Source organism: Ruditapes philippinarum, unplaced genomic scaffold (assembly GCF_026571515.1).
Source record: "Ruditapes philippinarum isolate M1 unplaced genomic scaffold, ASM2657151v2 ctg912_1_1_1_1, whole genome shotgun sequence".
NCBI lineage: Eukaryota > Metazoa > Mollusca > Bivalvia > Venerida > Veneridae > Ruditapes > Ruditapes philippinarum.
Genome location: NW_026852834.1, coordinates 1 through 20724, shown reverse-complemented (window position 1 = coordinate 20724; position 20724 = coordinate 1). Strand labels below are relative to the sequence as shown.

Below are 20724 nucleotides of genomic sequence, written 5' to 3'. Positions count from 1 at the left end.
CAGAAAACGTGTTGTTTCCCGGGAAAGCTTACTTTTTAGCGCTTACATCCGGTACCACATCTGGCAAAAGCAAGATGTTTCCTAAAAACCCTGCAGCTCGAATAAAAGGAGTCCTATATATTTTGTTGATGATTTATGTAATGATCTATTATACCGGGAAGTCATTTCTCAGCAAATGGTTGTACGTGAAAGTGTTACCAAAGGTTGTCAGAACCAATTCCGGAATTGAATCTGGACCAGTCTCGGCAACAACATATAAACTCAGTTTTCCGTTCTCCGCTGTACCTAATACTAGCAGAAGACAACGTATCCTGCCTGTCTACAATGGTTTCTACAACAGCATTATCCCTTTTTTCGGTAATGGAGAAAAATTGGCGAACCCTTTGTAATGATATAGAAAAGGGAGAACTTTCTAAAAGTCTTAATATTCCTCAAGATGAAAGAACTCGCTTAAATGGTATGATGAAACCCAATCCGAAACGAGCTGCTTTTTTAAGGAAAGAGTTTGGAAAAGGATTTGAGAATATTGTGGCTAGAATCTGGCCAGAATGTCCTTGCCTTGTTGCGTTAAATACTGGAGTATTTGAAACACCGGTGTGTATGCTTCATTTTTCTCATACATTTTAGAATTTCATCCGGTTTTGACAATTGATCTAATTCCGAATGTGTAGAATAAATTCTTTCTTAAGTCGACATTACAAATGTTTTTTTCTTTCTTAATCTTTCTTAAGAACAGTCATTTTATACAATTTGTCACTCAGTTTTAAAAGAAATTCCAAATTTCATTCTTTCTGATTTTGGAATTTTATCTATTTACAGATATATAATCAGTTCAATAAAAACAAACGCTTTTCTTAAGAACAGTCATTTTATACAATTTGTCACTCAGTTTTAAAAGAAATTCCAAATTTCATTCTTTCTGATTTTGGAATTTTATCTTTTTACAGAGGCACTTTTCGCACATATAAAACAAGAAAATATGCAATGCAAAATTGATAGAATCGTTTTGATTTTATATGTAATATTCACGTTCAACTTTCTCGTCAAACCTAGTACAAAGAGTTAAATATGATTTAGAACGACTTTTTTTTAACATTTTAAAATTTACATTTGTTGATTCAGGCTAAACTCGTGAAGCAAAGGTACTTGGGTAATCTTCCAGTCGCGTCGTTAATTCATTTAGGAACAGAATCTACGTTTGGTATTAATATTCATCACACGAACCAATCTCCTGAAGCACACTATACGCCTTTGATTACAAATAACTTCTTTGAGTTCATCCCTATAGCAGAATTTGGGGAGAAAACGCCTTCAACACTGCTTGCGCATCAGGTTTGGTTCAAATTTTGCTATATTTATATTTTTCACCTGGTACATGCAGATCTGAATGTTTCATGTATCAATTTATAGGTGGCAATGAAATTTAAAGAATACTATATCAACGCCCGAAAAGCCGACAACGATAAAAGGAAAGTTTAAGCTCGTTTTTGCATGCATTCCTTTCCTCGAAGTTCATGCACCTCATTTTATGAAGTGGCAGAACGATGTTACATTCCCGTTAGTATGAGCAAATATGTGGATTTCACTAAGTTCACAATAGCATCATTTTGAGTTATGAATTTTACTTTAGATGGTTCTAGAGAAGGTGTAGAGGCGTTGTTCAATAGCTTGCATTAAAAATTGATTGTAAGTCTAAATTTACCAAACCCAGCTTACCATGCTTTGAAATTTGAGTGTTTTCGGTTTCATCTAAGGTTCCAATCATTTCATTGATAAGGAAGAAAGCTGCGTGGATAATTTTGGTAACAATATTATACGAATATAAAAGTACAGAAAGAAGAAGTAATGCTAAGCAATGTATCGCTATTAAAATAACATCCATGACTAGGCGAGCGCATAGAATCCCTTTTGTTGCTTTATATTTAAGGTTGAAGTTGGACAAATGTATGAAATGGTTGTAACGACATTTGATGGCTTGTATAGATATAGAACAGAAGATGTTGTCAAGATTATAAGATTTTATGGAACGACGCCAGTATATAAGTTCATTCAAAGGTAAAAACTAACTGGAAAATGATAAAATTACGAAATAACAGTCAAAGAATTTCTGACTATATAAAAAACGTTCAGGATTATATCATATACTTGTACATGTAAATGTAAAAAAAAATATGTAGATTTTCTGTTACATAATGATGTTGTATATTTGATCATGTTTGCAAGTTTTGTTTTTGGTCATATTTAGGCTAATATTATTTATCCTAATTTGTAATTGTTTAAGCTTTGAAAATTGCAAATTCCTGCATTTTAGATTAAAAGAACAATCTGACTGTTACAATCAGAAAACCATGTAATGATTGTTATTATAACTAATCATAACCCTTTATTTCATTGACCATCATAGACAGTAATTATTATGAAATTAACCATTTGGATCCAACATGTGGATTAACTACGGGAAGCAATCATCCGCATCCAAGGCAATAAAATGTTTTTAGATGGACAATGTATCAATTTACATGTACAATGTATAACAAATATCATTATTATCAGGGCTGGTGACACGTTGTCGGCACATTTAGAAAAGCTGCCAGAGTTTCTCCTTCATGACGCCGTGTATGCCGCTGCCGCCGCGCGCAGTAATAGTATTGTAGAATTTACTAGTTGTGAGAGCGTCCATGTACAACTAGCATCAGGTATATATATGAGCCGCGTCACGACAAATTCAACATAGTGCGTTTGCGACCAGCATGGATCCAGACCAGCCTGCGCATCCGCGCAGTCTGACCGGATCCATGCTGTTCGCTTACAAACCCTATAACAAGTAAAGAAACTGATAGCGAATAGCATGGATCCTGATCAGACTGCGCGGATGCGCAGGCTGGTCTGAATCCATGCTGGTCGCAAACGCATTACGTTGGTTTTGTCGTGACACGGCTCATATTATATTTAAATCTTAGTCTGCCGACGGCAACTGCTTCTACACATGCGACCAGTGCAGACCAAGATCAGCCGATACATCAGTGCCGTCTCATCATGGTCTGCACCGTACGCTATTTAATGTGTACATATTTTCAAACTTTCCCTAAATGCTATGAATGGTACGTTTAGTATGACAAGTTCATTCTAAATATTTAGTGGGTAAAGGTCAATTACCTTAATTGCAGACTCAACTTATTAATAATCTGAATATGTACATATGCATTAAAGAAACATACTTAATATGTATATGTTTATTGCACACAGGTGAAATTTATCCATATCCTTACTAGAAATCCTCCTGTTAAAATTTTAAGATTTTGTCAGAATTGTGGTCTAATATAACGAATTAATTATACAAATTATACATACAAATAATATTCTTTTAAATAATGGTCATCCACATTTTTGTTCGTTTTCTTTCAGGGACTGATTACGCCTTAGGATATTTTGTGTTTATTGAGCTCCAGGACGCCGGCAAATTAAATGATCACGAAATAGAGTTGGTAAGTATCACCGTCCCAAAAAACAATACGAGACATTGAGTTGGTAAAACTCAACATCTGACAAATTAGACGAACACAAAATTGAGTTGGTAGCAAATTATAAGAACAAGAAGATAACCATCTGACAAATAAGGTGAACACGAAATATAATTGGTAAGAATCATAATTATAACAAATTGGAGAACATGAACGTGAGTTTAACCGTCTTATGGAATGCTGGCTTATTTGTAAAACAGTTATGATTTTTGAAACTGTGTGTCAAATGCAAGGAACTTTTCATGTCAGTGGCTTAAATGTCTGCTAACACGAAAGACGCAAATAATCTATTACTTTAAAAAAAGGGTAAAAACGTAACTATATGAGAGTTATTCTTTTATTCTGAGAAATGCATAGATGTTTATAAAATTTCGACAGAACAATGCCACTGGGAGGATAATCATTCTGATGTAAACAAATGTTTTATAACATTATTTTTCTTCATATATAAGCACAGTAACTGAATATTTTAGGCATGTTTTGATGTTAGTTTGAAAGGTTTTCTAATTGATACTGGTATCAACCCTAAAGTATATGTCCGGTTAATCTGTGCGGCAGGTCTTTAATACAACTTTGGTAAATTATTGATATTACACAGAATCTTGAAGCAAAATTTAACACAATCACTTTTCGTTACATGTCTGACGTAAAACTGACAATAACGTTCTTGAATAATAATAATAATAATAATAATAATAATAATAATAATAATAATGATGAGGATGATGATGATGATGATATATTTTACAGAAGTTAACTAACGAAGATATACCATCGTAGAAAACAAATAACATATCTTAATTTAAAATGTGATCTTCTAAACAATATATAGAAACACAAAAACAAAACATCAACTATTCCATAGAGATAAGCAATTTTATCTCCAGTCGGTATGTGACAAGAACGGTAAACTGCGATCTTTTGTAAACTTTTGTTTCTAAAAAAGATTCATTAATTTCTATAATTGCATATATTATTGTTACATTATTGATAATGATTCAGGTTGATGCTGAGATTTGTGCCAGACATACAGTGTACGATGCCATGCGGAGAAACAATAAACTTAAACCAATTAAAATTGTTCACCTGAGGACAGGTGCTTTTTGTGAAATAAAAAAGTTGATGCTGTCATCAAACCCAGATGCATTTTACATGCAGTATAAGTTGCCTAGAATCATGAGAAGGGTCGACATTTTGAAGGCCATGCTGGACATGAAAGTATAAAGGAAACATTCGAAATCGATAAAAAAAAATGTTATCAGTTTTGTATTAAACGGAACATCCTAAATCACATTGGATTTTGAGCTAAATACCGGTGCTTTTTAGTGAATTTTCAGTATGACGTTATAAAAATACTTGTATATTGTATATTTTTTATTGTTTTATACTGTTGTTATTAATACAGTACTTTTGTCTGTTTGTTTGTTTTTTACTACCTATTTAACACTTCTAATTGCTATGTAGACAAAATGGAAAATGAAAAAAAAGTTTAAATATACGAAATGTGATTAAACTGTTCGGTAGGGGATACAATTAAAGTACTCGCCATTTATGTTCAACCTACGAAAACGTTACATTTTGGCGCTTTATTTCATTGAAATTCTTTGTGTTATAAGGAATTTGTGTATTATGTATCTCATCCACTCGACACAAAAAAGAAGTTTGAGCACTAACCCAAAGTCACGACTATGTTGCTGTCATTTAACACCAGTACTGCATGGTTTGTCAAACCAGGAAAAAATACAGTAACATTAAATTTATCATATGGTTGTTGATACAAGATCAAACATGATTATCATGAGTACAGATTCACTTTCAACTTGATTTATTTGCGTCCTGTGTTGATTTGAGGTTACCAAAATTATCATTTCGTTACGTTAACTACATAATAAATTAAGTTACTCACTAAACCGTGAGTAAATCAATTATTTTCTATTCTCAAATACTTCTAAACAACAAAAACAACAACAAACATTATAGGTTTAGGTCGTTGTATTTGACAGAATTATCACATATCAAGATCAATAATTTCCCTAGTCTATTGCAAAAAACATCTGCTGGAAAGAGGGCTGTCTCGAATTTCGGCGGAGTCATGATGAAATCAACTGCAAATATCTGAAACTAAGAAAAGACTGTAAAAATAAAACAGAACATAAAAAGGGTGGGTGGGACGGGAATATGTATGCTTTCTTCTGTCATTTTACGAATTGTATTCTGTCAAATACAGACCTCGAGTGACGCTTTTACACATATACTCCCTTATATACAGTACACGCACGTGAAAATCGTTCAAAATTATAAAGGAATGTGCAACAGAGTAAATCGAATTAACGTAAAATCATAAATATTTGCTATAGATATAACAGATACCATAAACTACGTATTGTTCGAAACGAAAATAATTTCATTCAATGTTATGTTAATATATAGATGTTTAACATATTAAATAAGTCAACAGAGCGTGGTATCTTTAAAAAGACGATATGCCCTAACAGAAATGTTATTACTCTAAATGGGCTAGCTGGGTAACCTACATAATTTGACACTAAACCTACATTGTACAATATCGCGAATGAAATACATGTACAAGTGGTTATAGGGTGTATGCCTGCACATTTTTCTGAGCGATTATCACACCCATGTGAGTTTAAAGCTTTTGGATGCTTATTACTTTTTTGTCATTTTGCACAATCAGAATTATTGTTCTGATTAACGGGGTAAGTTATTGGTCCAGATATACATCAAATTGTACACGAATCTCTAAAAAGATATTTCTAGTCCCATCATGTAATAAAAGCAACCTTAGTATCGTTCCTTAAAGGGCATGGTTGTAAATTTGTTCATTAAATTAGAAAACATCAAGAAACAATACACCAAATTTTATTTTATTTTCATCCTATAAAATTAATTCCCACTTACTATCTTATTTTGTCTAGATTAAGATTATGAATAAATACAGCCTTGACCTAAATATTGAGGTACTGTCTTCCATATAACATAACCGCAGACAGAATTGTGGATATACATGATTACGTTGTATAAAGTTACATTTTATTTAAAATTTTGTACGCCGCTTGAAACGAGTCATTGAGATATAAATATCATTCGTTCTATTTACAGCCAAAAAAAACAAGTTTACATTACTCTTCTACTTCAATAAGCATACGATTTAGAAATTAGGTGACTCTGACATTTAAAAAACAACATATTATAACGTTAGCGGAGACATTGTGTAATTTTCTTCTTTTCAAATGATCTTATGGTGTTTGAGCGAAAGGGGAACGATGAAAATAAAACATTGAATAATTTAACTGCAGGAAATTTTATGCGAAGTGGTATTTTTTTTTGCATTCGGAGCAAGGATGTGTGCAATTTACTAAAATATACAGTGTACGCAAATAACAGGAAAAATAGCCTAGCACTTTTAGATTAAGGCAAATTAAAGTTCCATAATACAACAGAAGGGAAGTTAAATAATTCAGATTATAATTCAACCATGGTTTTTGCAACCAGAAATAACATAATTTGTGCAGCTCTTTTTATTTTGGCAATATGTTTTGGGAGATTTTTTTGTTGTTGGAACCAAGAAGAGAAGAATTTACTGCTGGGTAAGTTATTTGTGTATTGGCTTGGTTTCAGATTTCTTTTTAAATGAAGTATATCATGATTGAATGATTTAAATACACATAACGTTTATAGTATTAAATGTGCACAAAAACTTCAAACGGAAAATTTTAATATACATGTATATACATGTATTTGTGTTTGTAAAATTTCATTTGAGTATTTGTTAATAAAAGAAAGTTCGTACATGATCAATTTTTTTGTGTGAGGCGATAAATACATTCCACTGAATTAAGATATATACTTTGCATCATGTTAATATTTTAGAGCATCTTTATATGAGATAAAAATCCAGTGTTAAAGCCAAGCCAAATTATACATTGCAAGACAATCAAACTTGAGAAAAATGTACTAACATTTTAAGAAAAGTAAACGATTAAGGATTTAAGTAAAAATTAACATAATATGGGTTATTAATGACTATTTTGCAGTATTTACACCATATTTCTTCTGCGTTACTAACGCAATAAAGAGTAGTTTTTCATATTTTGGCCTCTTTTTGCTACTTTACTTGGATTGTAATATAAGCGGCGTTTGCAATGAACAAATTAATATCTTCACAATGAAGTACATTTTCAAAATTGTAATGAAGCTTTGCATCAATCTGGAGGTATGCTGCTTTGATATATCAGCAGTAACCAATAATGTACTGTTTAACTATACAAAGTTTGACATAACGTTGAATTTATTTTCCTTACAAAGACTTTCCCATGCGTTTATCTTTACAGATTTGGTATCAGTAGCCGGAATTATGGTTGGATTAATACTCCTTGATATTTACCGTCTGAAACCAGAGCCATCTTATACATTCAAAACTTTGATATTACATTACGCTTTCCTAAAAATTACACAAATACTCGGATTTATTATGCTGAAACGATTTAATAAGCTATGCAAAAATAGCAAAGATCACCAAGAAAAAGTCTTAAAACAAATCTTAACACAAAACAAGGACACACTATTTTCAAAGGATCATGGTCTAGAAAATGTGACCTCCGTCGAATCGTTTAGAGAAAAAATGCCACTTACGACCTACGATGAATACCGGAAGTATGCAGAAATGATAAGAGAAGACGGAGCAGAAGATGTTTTGTTTCCAGGAAAAGCTTTCTTTATAGCACTTACTTCTGGTACTACTTCCGGGAAAAGCAAGGCATTTCCGAAAAACCCTAAAGCAAAATGGAAGGTGGCTCCATGGCTTTTGATAATGCACTACAAGATGATTTTCGCAACTGGAAACAATTTCCTTAGCAAATGGCTGTATGTAAAGGTTATACCGAAGGTGATCACAACTAAATCTGGACTTGAATCTGGACCTATTTCAGCTGTAACATACAAAATTAACTTCCCGTTTTCGGTCATACCAAGCGCCTTAGTGCACACTGAATATGAGTCTCTGTATATTCATTTAGCATTTAGTCTGATAGAAGATAATGTGTTATGTTTTTCAACAATGGTTTCCAGTACAGCGTTATCTATGTTTTCTATCTTGGAAAGGGACTGGGAAACTCTATGCAACGATGTAGAAAACGGAACACTTTCAGAGCATCTTAATATCCCAATATCTGAAAGGACCCGATTAAATAGTTTGATGAAAGCACGTCCAAAGAGAGCTGCATTACTGAGAAAAGAATTTGCGAAGGGGTTTCAGGATATAGTTTCAAGAATATGGCCAGCATGCCCATGTCTTCTAGCGTTAAAAACCGGCGTCTTTGAAACAGCGGTAGGTATTGGATAGGCCTAAGCCAAAACCGGTACGTCAGTTTGATAATTGTACAGTTTGTACAAGGTTCACTTCGCAAAATTTGAATACGTTATATAAATAAAATATTCTGAATTGAGATAAATGGACTTGCTGAAAAGGAAATCTACTGAGGTCCAAAAGCAAAACAGCTGCGACACTTAAAACAGAAAGATGCGCAAATATATTTAAGAAATATACTTAGAAAAAACTGAAAATCGTATTTTTGCGTTATTCTTAGCCCGATTTGAGTAAAAAAGCGTTTCAACGCTTTTCTGTTTTCGGTCATATTTACAATTAGAATTATCATTTTTGTTAAAACGGAGTGAGAGAATGATCTGAAATTTTGCATACAAGTTGTATGTCCAGATCGTCATCAATTGGAATATTTATCTCGAAAAATAAAATGTTTTCAGTCCCGTCATGTTAAAGAAAACCCTCAGTGGAGTCCCTTTAAAGAAGAGATAAATGTTTGTAATATTTTTATCATTGATATATATTCTTTGTATACTATACTTTAAAATGGATATATTTTAAGGCCAACATTGTACAGGAAAAATACCTGGGCAAGCTTCCTATTGTAAGCTTAGTTCACATTGGAACTGAAACATTTTACGGCGCGAACATTAACCCTATGGCGGAACCAGATGTTAGATATGTACCGTTGTTACCAGTAAACTTCTTCGAGTTTCTGCCTGCAGAAGAATATGGAGAGAAGACGCCTTCTACCGTTCTAGCTCACCAGGTTTGCTTTTATATTTGCTTGCAATGAAATTTACCAGTAATAGAATAAAGTCCTTTTTCTTCAATTCCGTTTATTTAGGTTTTAACTTACTGTATTCTCCCAAACTTTAAATGGCAGAACCAGTATCTAATCAAACGTATTGTTTATATTTGCAACTTAATTATCTAAGTACGAAACAAAATTTATGTATATGATACTTCAGTTCTTTCAATTAAACAGTAATTCAAAAGATTTATTCGTAATAAAAGAAGTCAGGAAAGATTAAAAGTCAGTGCTTTGTGAACAGGTTGAAGTGGGGAAAATGTACGAAATTGTCATTACAACATTTGATGGATTATGCAGATATAGGACTGAGGATGTCGTTAAAATAACAGGCTTTCATCAAACGACGCCAATGTACAAGTTTATGTACAGGTAGCATCAATTACATGTATATATATTATATCTGTGATCCGCTATAAATGTTTGTTTTGTCTTAATACTTTGTTCATACCATCTCTTCTTGTATTCAATTACCGAGTTCTGAAGCGATGCTAATTAAGGACCCATGACTGTATACTATGAGATTATTACACGTACATTGTTGAGAACAATACTGAATTCTATTGGACGAGTACATAGCAGCAGCTGAGTACAGTGCTCTTAACCATATTTATTCACACCACCACTTTCTGTCATTTTAACATAACTTTGTTATTTCAATTACATTAAGATTTGATATGGAGTTTGGAGTCTAAAAAAAAGAGAGAGACTAGATGATTCGATACGAAACTTTTGGAATCTAGAAGTAAAAACGAAGCTATATGGGGTGTAATATGGATTTGATATCAACCTTTTTGTTGGACTCTGGAAATGAAAACGATGCTGTATTAAAGGATTTGATATGGATTTGATATGAACTTTTCGGACTCTTAAAATGAAAACGAGGCTTAATTAATAAGATTTGGTCCAATTATGGTTTTTTTGGAACATCACGTGATGAAAATGCTGAAAGTGAATTGACTATAATTTATAATGTGTGAAATAAATGTATATATTAGACCAGAAGCCGTTTATATGTCGGAAATATCAAATGAAATTATGATAATGTGAAAGTGATGCAGATAAGTTAAAACAATCAGTTGTTAAACTGTATTGTGTTGTATACGTAATTCGTCTTTAACCCTTTGATCTCTGTAAGCTATAGACAATTAACACCATTCTTTCTTACCAGGGCTGGTGATATTTTATCAGCTAATTTAGAGAAAGTACCGGAGTTTCTCCTTCATGACGCCGTGTATGCAGCGGCTACCACGTGGAATAAAGGTTTTGTGGAGTTTACAAGTTGTGAGAGTGTACATGTACAACTGGCTTCACAGACTTCAAGTACGTCCTCTTAATAGATTAGCACCTTCAAAGAATAAATACCGATGACATAAATATAAAGTTCGCATAGCTTATTGCTGGATAGCTTCCACCGACGAATCCAAAGTCCTTGACGGGATTCGGTGGTTGGCGAGTGATTTAAAGTCGGAGATCTGAACCACTCGTCAACGGAGCCCTTCTTTCACCCACATACAATTGAAATAGAAAATCAAGACTTTTACAATTTTGATCTGAATTTTGAATAGGTTTTCAAAACCATTTTTCCGGAATGTGATCGGAAATAAAGATCTTGTTGGAAAAGTACAATTTTATATATTATCAAAATAACGATTCATTCAAAATCTATGATTACAATGCAGGTAAATTGTTAATCTAAGGACAATGAACAAAATTAATTCAAGTTCATTTTGCATTACCAGGTGACAGTTTTGAGCAACCAAAATATGTTGTATTTATCGAGATGAATGCAGCACAGAGGTTTAGAACGAACAAGAAATTAACAGGTAAATTGTGTGCTTAAATACTTAAAAAAAATTCTTGTGGTTTTTAATTGGTTTTTTTTTTTGTTTTTGTTTCTTTTTTCAAAAATTATTAAATCACTAGCTTTTTAAGATTTCATTTTTTTAAAGTTATTTCAGCTGCTGTGAACTCCTTCTTTGGCTTCAGACTATAACTATTTATATAACTTATGTAGGTAACTTCGGAACATTCATCAGACGCTTTGAAATTTTATTTTTTTTTTTTTTTGCATTAGGAATATCATGTATGTGGGTTTAATTTTTTTTCTAAAATCTACAAATTGGTTCACTCGAAATAAACTAATCTTAATATTCCAGAATGTCCTTTGAAAACTTTGTTTTAGCATCACGAACACCATTCATATGAGTTTGGGTTAAAATCTACAAAAGTGGTTAAAAGGGGATGTTATTTATAGAATTTGATTAATACGAATGACAAACGTCATACATGTTCCAATCTTCTAACTTTATTTTTTTTTAAAGTATATAACTTTTTTTTTTAATTTCAGGTAGAGACATTGAGCTTGCTCAAGACATTGCTGTTATGCAGCCATGCGCCAAAATAGCAAACTAGACCTATCAAACTTGTCCAGATGAAAACGGGCTGCGTTCAACACCATCAAAAACGCTGTGTTACAAACCACCCAGATGCATTTTGCATGCAGTATAAATTACCGGATCATGGGAAGGAGGGTTGACATTTTTAAGAATGAACTTGGAATATTGAAACATGTTTACTCCTGTACGTTTCTGGAAATTGTAATACAAAAAACCCCAAAACAATTGTATACTATTTAAATGACGAGATGTCAGGTTTAACTTAGAGCAATACCTGACTCAAAAACATAGATAAGTATCTTACATAATTTCTCGAATGCCCATGTTTTTTTTTTTTCCAATTAGTTCCCCCCCCCCATCTGACAACTGTGAAACTTTTATTTGGCACCAAAAACGAAAAAGCCTGCCGTTTGAAATTAGTCCGCAATGTAAGGCATATGTAAGTCTATCACTAAAATTTTACGAAGTTAGGTGATATCAATTGGTTTTCTTTTTTCCATTCTGCCTATGCTGTTTGATTGAAATTACGTGACATCGTTAATAAGTACTTAATTAAGTATATATCCCGGTGAATTGCTTACTGACTACGACAATATTTTATAACATTTTTATTTGTTACAGTGTATGTATTATTTACAGAAATATATGTATACCTAAAACTGTGTTAGTTCATTGTACTTACAGTAACGTTCCCGTTAAACACCATTTGAAAAGATTTTTGCATATTCATTATGATGTTAGTTTGAACCTTGGTAAGAGATGTCACTTCTTTGCCAAGAACAATAGAAATATTCATGATCCAATTAAATTGTAGAGGCCCTTAGTAATCACAAGTCAGGTATCCAATGAAGGCTTTTGATTCTACCACTTATAAAACGTACTATTAGTATAGTAAAGATAAACCTTAAAAGAAGCAGCGCACCTCAGTTTCATGTCAAATACATGGATATATGAGAAATTTTAAATTTTGTTTTAATTGTAGATTGTCATCCATTCAAGATAGTTATTATCCTGGCATTTAATGCAATAACTATCCCGAAATTACAAATAACATGTCCAGATATACATAAAAAAAGCCTTTACTCTGATAGAGGAACAGAAATAAGGTTACCAAAAAAAGGAAAAATTGTCATATTTCGCAAACATCAATAATTAAAACCAATTTCTTTTAAAATATAAGTATATATCTAATAAAACTTATTTTTTCTAATTTTTATTTTTCAAATCTTTGAACTTATTAATCTGGATGTGTGTTCTGATTTAAAACTCACAATTCTAGTATTTTGCCCTACTTTTTTAAGTTCATTCGACCTATATAAATTACACAGTCAATTCTTATGATATTTATCATTTAACATATAAGGTCAATTAGTATATATTACAGTGATATATGTAGTCATCCTAACCTTTAAGGTCAATAACCTATGTCCAAAATCTCTCAGTATAAACTATATTCAGCTTATATATTTAATACATAGAGGTGACGACCTTAACAAACTTAGTTGAAATTAATTATGCTTCAGAATCTGATATTTTGAAGTAAAAGCAAGGATTAAATTACTAATGTTATTACAGCCTCTTGTATAGATGTAAAAAAAAAACCTTGACAAGACACAGAAACATACAATTAAAGTCTACACATGCTTACTCACTAATAAAAAACTGGCGTTATAAGATACACCAATTAGGACTGAAGTAATATGAAAGGCAACTTCCAATAGAACATAGTTTTTACATCACTTATTCAAATGACATTCATGCAGGAAGATTACTAGACTACAATAAATCCCAATTAAAAGTATACTCCCCCCCCCCCCCCCCCCCCCCCCCCCCCCCCCTCCCCCCCCAAAAAAGCATAGCAATCTCTAAAGTAGTTAACATAAAACAGGATAAAAGCTTCTAAGAACTTGATATATCCACTTTAAAGAAAAAAAGGTAAGATTGTTATGATAAATAATGTTGTTATAAATACATATGTACTAATAGTTGTCCAACTTTTACATCAGTCTTCCATTAGGTGATTTTTTTGAAATCTGAAGGTATTGAAAGAACGAGAAATATTAGCAATAAATTTTTGATTTCTTTATGTCTGGATTGTTTGGTAAATATGGTTATCATTAACACAAAATGGTTTCAAATCCATTTTAAAACAATTAACCCCAAAGATGCAGCAAATTTGACCCATTATGGTTACAACTTACAACTTTGGTAACAGTCTGCAAGTCTGGCTGATTACTAATTATCTTAACTTTTGGATGTATTTAAAAATGTTCATATAATTAAAAACATGTGACCAACGGTGGCATATCACTGTATTTCTTGTAGTTGTAATTTTTTGGTATTTTTCACGATCTAATTCTAATAACCTAATATAGACCTTTTTTAACGTACATGGAATCTAATTTAGAGATAGACCTCAAGTAAATGTAAAACCTAGATCTAGACTGACCCAAATTCGAATATCAAGCTAGATAACTTAATAATGTATTTTTACTTTGTATCTAAATTGACAAGTTAACCTTGATCTAGGATTAACTTAGTAAGTTGATCTGAAATGACTAATGTAACTCGACTCTAGTACCTTGATCTAGACTGACCTCTAAAGTAAAACCAATTTTAATGACCTTTAAATGTACCCTGACCTTGATAACGTGTTATACCTCTAATCTAAGATTATGCAATAAACACTAAAACAATGCTAAATAAAATAATTAAATTTGCCTGCATTTTCAACTTACTAAATGACTTCTAATATAAATTTAGGATATCGTTCAATTTGCTTGAAATTATTTTTTGGAAATTTTCCAATGAACGTTTTTATGGTAGACATCTTTTTGCTTACCTTAAATCAAAATGTTATCTGTAATGATAAACATATCTAGACGTCCATACTGGTCATATGTACCCAGGTTAACACTGGTTAACATTAATGTCAGTGGTATAAACGATTTTATGTACACACAAATCTCACTAATTATCACTTTAGGTTTATTTTTGACCGTTGGGAACCAGATCAAATAGAAGACAAAGCAACTAAATGCTAAATCAAACAAATATGTTAACTCAAACAATATGTTCAACAATGGAGATATCATTGAAAGTTAACTTAGGAAATATGGTTAAAGAAATCATTATCAAACACATTATTCTGTTGCAAATAAACAATGAAAATACAGAATAACTTTGAACAATACATATTATTTTATTCATATGAATAAACTGTCCCTGCTTTCTGGTATGGAGCTGATATATACAAGAATATATAAAACATTGATGAATAAAAACTACAAAAAAATCTGAAAATACAATTACATGTGCCATCAATTTAGTTAAACAAACAGCTTGATCATATAAAAGATGAAATATTTCCAAATGTTTTGATTTTGTCTAAACATATGACAAAACATGATCGTTACACACAATTGTAAAGCTAGAGCTTTTTAAAAAGCATACTTATATACAACACTATCCTTTATCAAATGACTTGCATCAATTGCAGGAAATTCTTTTAACCTTTCTATGTGTTCTGAAATAAAATATTTGAAACAATACTGTGGACCACATTTTTTTTTCACTTTCATAATTTTCACTCAAAAATTCTTATTGCAAGTCGCTTTAAACTACATGGTAAAACCCAGTATAATAGTTGTCAGGCTTCTTAGGCAATTTGTTTTCCCCCCACTTTCAAAATTTTTGGTTAACTAATATATAATGTTGATTGTTAACAATTCAAAGAATTGCTGTATACTCTAGAATAACCAAAAATGTATTGTAATTAATTGAGCCTGAACATAACGACAAAAACCAACATAGTGCGTTTTGCCGACCAGGGCAAGGATTCCAGGACCAGCCTTGGCGCATCCGCACAGTTTGATCAGGATCCATGCTGTTCGCTTACCAAACTCTATTTGCAAGTAGAGAGAAACTGCATAGCGAACAGCATGGGATCTTATCAGTCCTGGGGCGGATGCGCAGGCTGGTCTTGGATCCATGCTGGTTCGCAAACGCACTATATGGTTACATACATAATAACATACAATACTGAAAGCCTAAACACATACCAATTTGAATTTCTTATAAAATCAACTGGGGCATTTAAAACAAAAGATATGCAAAAGGATAATTTTAGGAAATATACCCAGAACATAAATTGAAATTGTTATGTGTTTGCTGCTATTTTCTTTGCTCGATTTGAGTGAAATCAGAAATTTTGACACAAGCTCTTAGTCTTAGAACTACATCAAATTTGAACATTACATCATGGAAAGTTATTGTCAGTTCCTGTCATGTCAAAAACCCTCAGTGGAGTCCCTTTAAAGGCAAAGATAAATAAACCATAATGCATAAGGAAAAACTACAAACAACTCAAGAGAGAAAAAAAAAAAAAAAAAGATGGCATGCAAGAATAGCCTTTATTTTCATGGCTTTTCCGGTGTTTTATTGTTAATATTATTCAGATGATTATATTTGATAAACCACTAGTTGAAATTTATAAAATATAATTTTCACCTGTAGCCGGACTAATATCTAGTTTGCGGATGAAAAAGAAAAATTTAAACTAAATGGAATAACGGCAGAAATAAATGTTCGTCATACCTAAATTTTGCTTCTTTAGGGAAAAATAAGTCGATGTCACCATACATCATTGTTAAACATGTAACAAAATTAGAGAATTTTAACAGAACTAGATTTCAAAATTGATGATTGTGACGTCATGATGTGATGACGTCACAAGGAGACTGCGCGACGTTACGCGGCAAAATCAGTAAAAAATACTTTTAAAATCACCTAAAAAAACCATGAAATAAAAAGAAAAATTTATTTGCTTTACATATTTAAGATTTCGAAATATATTTCATTCGTGAACACCAGGCTATTATATTTTCACTCGTGGCTACGCCCACTCGTGAAAATATTGCATCTGGTGTTCCACTCAGTGAAATTATATTTAAATCTTACATGAAAAACAAACAAATATCCTCTATGTCTTAATAATTATATTAATGCCATTGTTATACACTGTCTATAAAACTAAATTAATACATCCAGTAGAGGCAGTCATTTAATCTTTAAAGTTTTTGTAAAAAAGGAAAGGTTTTGGAAAAACCATCTTTAAAGTACTCAGAGACTAGAATACGGGAAACCCCAGTGAAACATAACCATACATAGAAAAAACCTAAATAAAAAAATCATTTTTTCCCAAAAAATATTTGCACTCATTAAAGTACCTGTTTTTGTAAAAATTTTTCAGAAGTGTCTTCAAAATCAATTACAAATTGCACATCATTCTACAGATTCCTTTCTTTTTCATGAAAACTGGCTTTAAAAATTGGGAAATTGTATTTACATAAAAATATTGCATGTATCCTGATGGCGGGTAGATATATATTCACAACTAGACTATTATTCCCTTCAAAATTTTTTTAAAAACTATCCTAAAACAATGCACACCATATAATACACATTTTTAAACTTACAAGATGCAGTTTTTGCTCAATGACAGATACACAGTTATTTAGATGAAAATACATAAAAGTTCAATTACAATAAAATGGAAATGATTTTATGAAAGATAATATGTACTGATACATTATCTGCAGAAAAAAAACTTATCATATCTCCTGAAACAGAATATCCCTGTACGAATATTTCATGACACATAACTGTTACATTAAACATCTCATAAGTGGCTGATCCAAACAAAGCTGTTAACATCCAAATGGTATCAACAGAATCCTTTTCTTTTTGCTGAACCACTTCAAAATATTGAGGTATCTTTAAGCGTTAAATCGAGATCTTAATCACGTCTGGATTTTTCTTTCTCTTGTTTCCTTTTTTGGTTTTTTTCTTGTACATCTTGATCTGAAACTTGCGTACTCAAGAAGTTCCCCGGTTACAAACTTAAACTTTTTAGAAAAAAGTCCATACAACATACCACCTAAAAAAATTCAACGAGAAAATATTGAGAAACAATATCATTTTAGTTATTTTAAAATAAAATTTGTTCATAAAAAAAATTTATCTATTTACACTGTATGTTGATCAATAAAACTTTTTATTTTTTCCCAAAAAAAACGGGGTAATATTTATTGGGCAAATAATAACCATATCTGTTCTTGTAACTTTTTACTACAAAATAGAATTTAGTGACAATAACATATGAAGAGAATAAAATGCTAAAAATTTAAAAACTTATAGACACTAAAAAAAACTGTTTCCAAAGTAGTAAAGTGCTTCAGCTAACAGGTTTTTATAGTTGCTAGCCAGACTGTCCACAAGTTAAAACAAAGAAATTTTTTAGTTTAAATATGAAACCCCGCTAATCAAAGGTTAAAAAATGGTTTTTAAAACTTATAGTATTTGATCATCATCCCTAAAAAAAAAATGCAATGTACAGTTTTGACAAAATCGCATCACATCTGACTACCATAAATACTTCTGTTTCTACCCCTGTCTTAAATTCTACAATAACATCATACTTTTTTAAAAAGTTTTTACAATAATTAACTAAGCATGATGTATTTTTTTACAAAAATATATGTATACTAAAACTGGTGTTAGTTTCTTTGTACTTTACATACGTTCCGTTTTTAAAAACTGAAAATTTTTGCATAATTCATATGATGTTAGTTTGACCTTGGAAGGAGATGTCACTTTTTTTTGCCAAAACAATAAGAAAATTCATGGATCCAATAAAATTTTGAGAGCCCCTTAGTAATCAAAGTCAAGGACCAAAGAGGGTTTATCTAACCATTATAAACGACTTTTTTTAGTTAGTAAAAAAAACTTAAAAAAAGCTACGCACCTTAGTTTTTTGGTAAATAATGGGTAAAGAGAATTTAAATTTTGTTTTAATTTGTAGATTTGTCATCCATTAATTTAATAATTTTTCCCCGGGTTTCAATAAATATCCCCAGAAAATTTAAAAATAAAAGTCCAATATCAAAAGCCTTTTTCCTGATAAAGGGGGAAAAAAAATGGTTAAAAAAAAGAAAATTTTTTTCATTTTTTGCAAAAAAAATCAATAATTAAATTTCTTTTAAAAATAAGTTATATTTAAAACTTATTTTTTTTTTTTTTTTTTCAAATCGTGAAATTTTGTCTATTGTGGTTTAAAAAACCTCAATCTAGTAGTTTTCCCCATTTTTTAAAGTCTTTTCCTTTAAATGACAAGCAATCAAACATTTTTCATTTCAAAAGGTCAAATTTTGTATTTAATTTTAAAATAAAATGTAGTATCCTAATTAAGGAATACCAAAGGTCAAATCTTCAGAAAAACATTTCAGTTTATACATTTATACATGGGCGACGTTAAAAAACTTTTTTCTTTTTTTTTTTATTTCTCAATCTGATATTTAAAAAAAACTGAATTACAAATGTTATACAGCCTCTTGAAAAATGTAAATAAAAACCCTTTTAAAAAGACACAGAGAAAACATTAAATTTTTTTAAACTCTACCCCTTTTATCTCGTATTTAAAAAAACTGCTTTTTTTAAAAGAATAACCAAATAAATTTGAAAGACGTTAAAAAACGCCTTCCAAAAAATTTTTTTTTAACTTTCACTTTTAAATGACATTCATGCGGAAGTTTTTTACTGATTCAATAAATTTCCCCAAAAAAAGTATTTTCCCCCCCCCCCCCCCAAGCATGCATTTTCCCCTTTAAAGTTTTTAACATAAAACAGGATAAAAAGTTGCAAAAGAATTTGATTTTCCCTTAAAGAAATAAGAAAAATTGTTTTGAAAAAATAAGATGATATTCAAATAAATAGTTGTCCATTTTTTACATCAGTTTCCTTAGGTGATTATTTGTTAAAAATTAAAGGTTTTTTTAAAGGAAGAAAAATATTAAAAATAAATTTTGTTTTCTTTATTTTGGGATCTATGGTAACTATGGTTCCCTTTTAAAGATATTTTTTTAAACAAAAAAAATGGTTCAAATCCATTAAAAAAAGAGTAACCCAAAAAAATGCAGTCAATTTTGACCTATTGTTAAAACCCTTTCAACCCGGTAAAAATTGCCAATTCTGGCTGTTTTAAAATCTTAATTTTGGATTGTTTTAAAAAATTTATAATATTAAAAAAAAACAGTGACCCCGAGGTGGGATATCACTGGTATTTTTTTTGTTTTAATTTTGGGATTTTTTAGATCTAATCTTAATAACTTAATATAGACCTTTTAAAATTAATGTGTATCTGATTTTGATAGACCCTAAAAGTAAAAAGTGTAACCTAAATCTAACTGGCCCCAAATTCAAACTTTTTTCAAGCTAGATTAACTTTAAATGTATTTTTTTCTTTTCTAAATTGACCCATAGTGTAACCTTTATCTAGATTACTTTTAATGTAATTTTATCTAAATTGACCCCTTAATGTATTTTTAATCTTTAAATTGACTTCTTTAGTGTAATTGATCTTTACTGACCCTCTAAATGTAACCCTTTATTTTGAAAGACCTTTAATGTACCCCCACCTTGATACATGTATCCCCTAAAAAGTAACTTTTATTAAAAATAAAAAAAATAAACAATCTAAAGAAATAAATAAATTTGCTCATTTCAAACTTTCTAAAATGACTTCTTTTTAAAATTTTTGGATATAGTATTTTTGAAATTTTTTTGGAAAAATTTTTAATGAACGTTTTTTTAATG

General features: G+C 30.9%; 2 protein-coding genes across 2 annotated transcripts; both read left to right on the top strand.

Moving 5' to 3' along the window:
- The first annotated feature begins 297 nt into the window (after nt 1–297).
- Nucleotides 298–4833, top strand: LOC132725655 (uncharacterized). The gene is made up of 6 exons (XM_060710836.1): nt 298–594; nt 1123–1332; nt 1928–2055; nt 2554–2696; nt 3406–3485; nt 4524–4833. Exons 1-6 carry the CDS (start codon nt 325–327, stop codon nt 4743–4745), a joined length of 1053 nt encoding a protein of 350 aa, XP_060566819.1. The 5' UTR covers nt 298–324; the 3' UTR covers nt 4746–4833.
- A 1694-nt stretch (nt 4834–6527) lies between these two features.
- LOC132725644 (uncharacterized) lies at nt 6528–12088 on the top strand. The gene is made up of 7 exons (XM_060710825.1): nt 6528–7129; nt 7874–8868; nt 9425–9631; nt 9918–10045; nt 10845–10996; nt 11416–11499; nt 12024–12088. The coding sequence occupies exons 1-7, from the start codon at nt 7018–7020 to the stop codon at nt 12086–12088; spliced, it is 1743 nt and encodes a 580-aa protein (XP_060566808.1). The 5' UTR covers nt 6528–7017.
- Nucleotides 12089–20724: the final 8636 nt, after the last annotated feature.